This window comes from Vollenhovia emeryi, unplaced genomic scaffold, assembly GCF_000949405.1.
Source record: "Vollenhovia emeryi isolate VEMERY1.0 unplaced genomic scaffold, V.emery_V1.0 DF939126.1, whole genome shotgun sequence".
In the NCBI taxonomy this organism is placed as follows: domain Eukaryota; kingdom Metazoa; phylum Arthropoda; class Insecta; order Hymenoptera; family Formicidae; genus Vollenhovia; species Vollenhovia emeryi.
In genome coordinates this window covers 491850-498196 of record NW_011967240.1, presented here as the reverse complement: position 1 = coordinate 498196, position 6347 = coordinate 491850, and the positions used below count along the sequence as shown (strand labels likewise).

Below are 6347 nucleotides of genomic sequence, written 5' to 3'. Positions count from 1 at the left end.
CACGCGCCCGGTAGCAGACGTGCTCCGGCTCCGAGTAGAGTGCCGTACTCCACGGGGATATCTGGGGGCTCGATCGTGAATCTTTTTCTCTAACTCGCGAAAAATTTCATTGAGCAACTCAATGTGGTATCTCCTATTCCATCTCATTCATGAATGTCGAGCAAAACGATACGAGGGAGCCTGTGTCAGTTAAATAATGCAGGCGGATGATTGGCAAAGTTAAGGTGCCACTTCACAGAGCGAAAAAAAGCTAGCGTATTACAGCCACTCTATTTCCGCCAAAGAACTATACAGCGACGATACCCATACAGCACAAACCTTGCAATTACATTGCAGCTACATTACAGCAACGTTGCAATATTGTAGCAATGTTATTGCAATGTAATTGCAAGTTTTGTGCTGTACGGGAAGTGATAACGAGTGACTTTCCGGGAGGATATTCGATACTTATATATATTCTAGCCATCCAGACTAATTATTAAAGATAATTCCGTGAATTATTGACCTGCTCATTTTTCAAAGACTGCCCGTGTTTTTCGTTTTCCATATCCCGCCACATGTAGTATATAAGAACGTATGTGATGCCGTTTAATTTTTTTATTAAATTATTCTTGACACATGTCCACGGTGTTTTGTTTAAAATTCAGGAAAATTCATTATGAGAGAAGCTACACAGTCGATGTACTGTATATTATTAGTACAAATCAGAGAAATGTAAAAATATATCTCGGGCCCCCGAGATCACCCTACAATACCGCTAGACACATGCCTGTCGAGACAGTCACGTGGTCCGCAACACGTGTGTGGCTCTGTGACAATGTTGACAATTATTGGTCTTCATCATTTTCTTGCACCATCATTGATGCAACATAAAGTGATGTTAATACGCTTCTTTGTACAAGTCTGTTGACGAAATGTCCAGGTAAAAATTAATTTTGCAGTAGCTATCTTATGGTACGTTTATTTTTAAATCTCTCTTGTGTGGCAGTTTGGTTAACTTGCATCTGTGCTCTTGCAGAGGAGAGATTCTGTTGACGATGGAATAGGACAATTGTGTAAAATGAGTTTAGACAATTGTGACGACGACCACGATGATGATAGACCGGAAACACCACCGGAGGAAGATTGTTGCGGCAGCGGCTGCACGCCGTGTGTCTTCGACGTTCACAAAACGTTGCTGAGAGAATGGGAGAGTAGAAAGACACGGGCGAGGGCTAAACCAGCCGGCAATTTGTTATCCCTTTTATCTTACAAAGCATTCGTCGTTGCAAATGTATCCGATACGTCGGAAGATTACATTTTACTTTGCTTAGAACACCCAGGTATCGCAGTTCTATCAGTAACAAGCTTTTACAAAATATCCCGCGGATAATTAGCAGCAAGTATGTACGATAGTCTACTGCCGAATCTAGAGAATGTTGCGCCTAAAGTTTCTTTTTAAACAGTAACGCAGCGTGGCATTTAAAATGTAATCGACCAATGTATGTTGTGTAGATAGCAAAATAGAGAGCAATGTTAGCTTACGTCTCACGCCTGGCCAGTACGTCATGCTACATTCTTGGAGCAAATCCCGACCGTACACCCCGATTGCTTGGACACAGAGGAGTTTAGTTCTCTTGGTAAAATTATATAAACACGGCGAATTCAGTTTGCTTCTGAAAAACGCGCCGATCGGCAGTGCAATTAACGTCAGGGGTCCTTATGGAGATTTCAAGTATGAACGAAACAGGTGTGTAAAGTTAAAATCACAAGTATTAAGTAAATATTTATTTTTATATAGTAAAAATTTTTATATAGTATAAAGTAAAAATTTATTTTTATATAGTAAAAATTTATATATCAACTAAAATTTACTATATATTGAGTAAAAAATATATCGAGTAAAATTATTTTTTCATAAATCACTGCACTATTACGATAGCTTTCGGCAGGTCGTCATGTTTAGCATCGGCTCAGGAATAGCAGCGCTTTATCCCGTCGCTAAAGCGATCGTCGACGACGAAGCGGAGCTGACAAGAGTACATCTTGTCGCGGGATTTAGGTCGGTAGAGCATGTACCTCTGAAAAAAGAGTTGTCACATCTAGCGGATTATTGGAATTTCAAATGTACATTACAACTGTCCCAGTTAAACGGTACGTGATAACATCAAGAGTACCGAGATGCAACAGAAAACAACAAAGTTAAAATTGTGTACATACAATTGAATGTCTTACAATAATTGCGCTTTAAATAATTTTTTTTCACACTGATAATTGAAATGTTAATTCACTTAATCATAAACAAACGATTAAAATCACGATGTTGGTAATTTCTTAATCAGTTAAATATACTTTCTTTAAACGATTGTTTCAGACAAGACGGTCTACCTTCATGGTTTTAATATAAACGCCGGCCGTTTGTGCAAAGCACTCCTTGCCAATTATCTTCGATCTAATGATACAGAGACATCATTAATTTTAATATGTGGAACCTCAGAGTTCAACCAGTCCACAAAAGAATGGCTCCAAGAAATGAATTATGCACACATACATATATTTGAATGAAATGAATAAATGTTTTAGGAATTTAATCGATGCCTACCTTTGTCATTCAATAGGACAGGAAATCTTTTCCTTACAATGCGGGCAATTGCCATAGATGTGGCCAAACACAACTTGATTCTCAGCGTTCATTTGTAACCACTGTTGTAGAATGCAATTAATTTTATTCAAATATACTTGACGTAACTTCTTACACATCGGGTGCAGTATATGATTTCAGTCTTTAAAAGTGTTTCTACGTTTTATCTTTTTTCCGTTTTGAACATTTATTGAAATACGCATTTGGGGCTCGGTGCCCTTCTTACCAAACATCCTATTATGTATGATTTCTTACGTACCCTTGATAAACATGCTGAATGAAAATGCTTCATGCACCTCTCGTTATTGCATATCTTATGCGGCAATTCGTCGGTCTCGGATTTTTCGGAGAAGCATATGCCGCATTCACGACTGCCGATAATGCCCTTCGAGTCGTCCATACTTTCCTGCTGCTCGGGAAATTCATACGTATTTAACATAATTCTTAGATTTTCTAGAATATTACAGTCCCGATTCCAGTTCTGCAAAAAGATGTTTAATCGACGTTCAAGTAACGGCCTTAAACGAGTCGCCGCTATAATTCATTTTACGCATACAGTGCACCTTCAGATTATTGTTAACCTCCTCCTTTTGTCTCTTCACCTCGTTGTCACTGCCCGAGAATGTAATTGACTGCAAAACAGTGGGATTCAGCGGATCTATTGTAATCGTCACAGACAAGGATTGCGACAAATGAATGCGTCTGTACATGTGACTTTTGTTCGGTTCCGGTGGATCAATTACCCAACAATTCCTGGAGATAAAATATTTATTTAGAGCATCTTGTAACGCAATTGTTCAGTCATCCCTTCGGCGACAGGGCAATTGAAAAGCATATTATTTTTAGAAAGTTTACTTTCTTTTCGCAATAGCCGTAGGTTATCAAAAAATTATTTACTCATCAATCTCTCTTAATTGTTCCCACGCTCTTTCCAATAATTCCACTTGCCACTTGAACTTTGTCATCGCGATGCTCAAATTAGTTACATTCTTTTCGAACGTGGGAATAGCAGGCATGTCGGAAGAGACTACTTTCCAGGGAGCTCCAACGTCGTTGCATCTTTGCAACGTAAGAGACACTCCTCTTAATGATAACTTGATAGTATTTAGATCCCGATCACTTGATAACTGCACATTCTTTAATAATACAAAAGTTGACACAATATTATTTAGATTGCAAAGGAACAGCTTTGACCAATAATTCATTAAAGTCCGATCTGCAATGTGTTCTTTGCGTCTAGAAACATTTTCTTTTATAGTCAATAAATACGTTTAAAAAATGTGTGCGTAGATAAACTGTATATTATACATTGCACAATCGTGCATTGTCGACAAATTTTTTAAGCATATCGAGTTGCTCGTATAAAATAGTACGTTTCTAACATTGCAAAAAGCACATTGTAGATTAGACTTTAATGTGGCTAATGTATTTTAATGTGTTTACAGATAATTTATCTTAATCGAGAGATGACGTGAAAATTCACAGAAAAGTACAGCTCGTGTTAATTTACTTACAGATGGATTCTGAAGTGCTGTTCTCACATCTTGTAGGAAATCTCTCGTAGACTTGAAGTCGATCATACGGCTCTTACTATCTGTGTTAAGCATATACTGGCTCTGCAAGATATACAGTCGCAGTAAAATTGTGTGGAAAAAGTAGCAAATAGATATCCTGTACTTACAACGAGTGACTGTAACTGCGTGAAGAACGACAGTACAGTTTGTGCGGACGTCATCAAGTCCTTCACCCTCCTGCTGAATTCTCTGTTCCGCAGGAGAGCAATGTGCCTGCCGAAGGCGATCTGCGCATTGTCGAAGGACGGATAATCGGGCATAGCTAGCTTCAACTTGACCCTAGAACAACGAGCATCGCCAGCAACGTAGGACGAATGCGAGACGATCAGAAAGCCTTTCCAGGTGACGGGCGATTCCGAGACGAGTATCATCTCCGGATGCCAATCCCAGATTGCCTCGTAATTACGGTTACACCTTACTGCCATGGTCTCCTTGGTTGATTTACTTGGCAGTCATACCTGAAATTTAACGCACATCTAGAAGAATTCGTCATGTAGATGCATTTGTCAATATTGACGTTTTTATATCGAATCATAATAAAGATATATCTTCTTGATAGAGTTAATCCCGGGTATTTATCAATCGATATGAATGTTTCTTACTGATAATTTTATCGATAAAGACGTATCTTTTCGAGGAATGTATAACTTACACATAGTCGTGACGATAAAAGGGCAGGGAATCCCTTTTCTTTGTAGTTTCAAAATGTTTCGAACAAACGGTTTACAAAATACCATCTGACGGACAGATTGGAATTGAAGAGAAATCCATAAAATAATAAGTAATAAAACTAGATTTTTAAATATTACTAGTATAAAACAAAACGAACATTCTTTTCAATTCCAGACGCACTCGATATCCAATAGGAGTCTGTTTCCCAGGAAGAAAAGACGGACGTATTAGATCGCGTCAAATGTCTAATCTTTCTTTCAAGTGTTGTACAGTGATGGGCAAAAAGAAGGCAGTTTAATGTCTTCTGTCACTACACTGGTGCAATAAATTAGAGTAAGATAAGTCTGTTTTTCTCATTCTAGCTTACTGCACAAGTGCACCAATGCAGGAACAGAAAACAAACCTTATGGTTGTGACACTTTTTTTTTAGTGAATTTAGAAACGCGCATTTAAATTTAGGTTTGCGTTCCAAAACATTTTCTTTGAGGAAAATTTTACTTGAGAAATAGATTGAAAACGCTCAAAATGGTTTTCGAAAGACTATCGAGTAAAATATTCTTCGCAGAGGAAGATTTTGGAACGTAACCTAAAAAAAGTGTGGCAACCATTCTGTCACTGTACATGGTTTTTTACCACAAAAAAAATAGATATTTGGATAAAAAGGGTGCACTTCCTCCCTTTACTCTCCAAATATATATTTTTTTTCACGCGTCATGCTTTTTATTTGGCGTACGACAAAATTTTTAAGCGTGTCTATTGGCAACAGAATAGTAGGGTTCTCAAGTATCTAGTTTTCTGTCGAGCAGCCAATCAACATGCTTGAAATCTTGTTGTACGACAAATGAAAATCCACCTTTAGGCTAATATCACATTTGTAGCACATTAAATTTTTTAAGCTTGTCGATTGGCTGCAGAATAGATAATTTCTAGAGACTCGAGAACTTTTCTATTTTACAGTAATTTGTTGTACGACAATGGCCGTGTTCAGCAGACACAACTGTTGAGTGAGCGCTCAATGATTTCTTAATATGATTGGCTGGATCTAAAAGTATTAACCAATCATACTGAGCGCTCACTCAACAGTTGTGTCTGCTGAACGCGGCCATTAAAAGCTGGCGTTTTACCCCCTCTCCATAAATTCCTGCCAGAATGGCGAATGTAGCGAATAAACGCTCAAAGTTCGACACAGTCCAACTTTTAGCGAATTGATCAAGCAACGCTGAAATTTAAATTATTTTACTTAAAAGTGTATAAAAAAGAAATTATGGCTGAAGGATTTAATCAATTGACAGCACCCGAAAATATAAACGAAGTTAGTATGATTTTCTTACGCTTACGTTTTACGTCCTTACGGAATTTTATGTGTGAAGGCCTTAAACGCGGCCATTGTGTAATCGTAGCCTGAAATATGTAAAGCCTCGTCTACATAGAAGTCGTAAAGTCGTAGTCGTAAGAATAGTCAACTATGATTGATCAATTCT

At 37.9% G+C, this 6347-nt stretch overlaps 2 protein-coding genes across 7 annotated transcripts; one reads left to right on the top strand and one right to left on the bottom strand.

Moving 5' to 3' along the window:
- The first annotated feature begins 40 nt into the window (after positions 1-40).
- LOC105568962 (NADH-cytochrome b5 reductase-like) lies at positions 41-2570 on the top strand. 2 transcript variants are annotated; one of them, XM_012025042.1, is made up of 5 exons: positions 41-922; positions 1019-1322; positions 1507-1729; positions 1922-2133; positions 2354-2570. In XM_012025042.1, exons 2-5 carry the CDS (start codon positions 1061-1063, stop codon positions 2542-2544), a joined length of 888 nt encoding a protein of 295 aa, XP_011880432.1. In that variant the 5' UTR covers positions 41-922; positions 1019-1060; the 3' UTR covers positions 2545-2570. The 2 variants fall into 2 exon arrangements, with proteins under 2 accessions (XP_011880432.1, XP_011880431.1); XM_012025041.1 differs by having other exon boundaries at positions 45-922; positions 1495-1729.
- Positions 1978-5238, bottom strand: LOC105568963 (E3 ubiquitin-protein ligase FANCL). 5 transcript variants are annotated; one of them, XR_001009460.1, is made up of 9 exons: positions 4847-5017; positions 4302-4652; positions 4135-4236; positions 3518-3756; positions 3184-3373; positions 2880-3101; positions 2582-2682; positions 2368-2431; positions 1978-2060 (listed from the first exon to the last, which is right to left on the bottom strand). XR_001009460.1 is itself a non-coding variant. In XM_012025045.1 (9 exons), exons 3-8 carry the CDS (start codon positions 4617-4619, stop codon positions 2587-2589), a joined length of 1167 nt encoding a protein of 388 aa, XP_011880435.1. In that variant the 5' UTR covers positions 4620-4652; positions 4847-4931; positions 5024-5238; the 3' UTR covers positions 1983-2060; positions 2582-2586. The 5 variants fall into 5 exon arrangements, 4 of the variants coding, with proteins under 4 accessions (XP_011880435.1, XP_011880437.1, XP_011880434.1 ...); XM_012025045.1 differs by lacking the exon at positions 2368-2431 and adding an exon at positions 5024-5238 and having other exon boundaries at positions 1983-2060; positions 4847-4931; XM_012025047.1 differs by lacking the exons at positions 2368-2431; positions 4847-5017 and adding an exon at positions 5024-5238 and having other exon boundaries at positions 1983-2060.
- Between the last annotated feature and the right edge of the window lie 1109 nt (positions 5239-6347).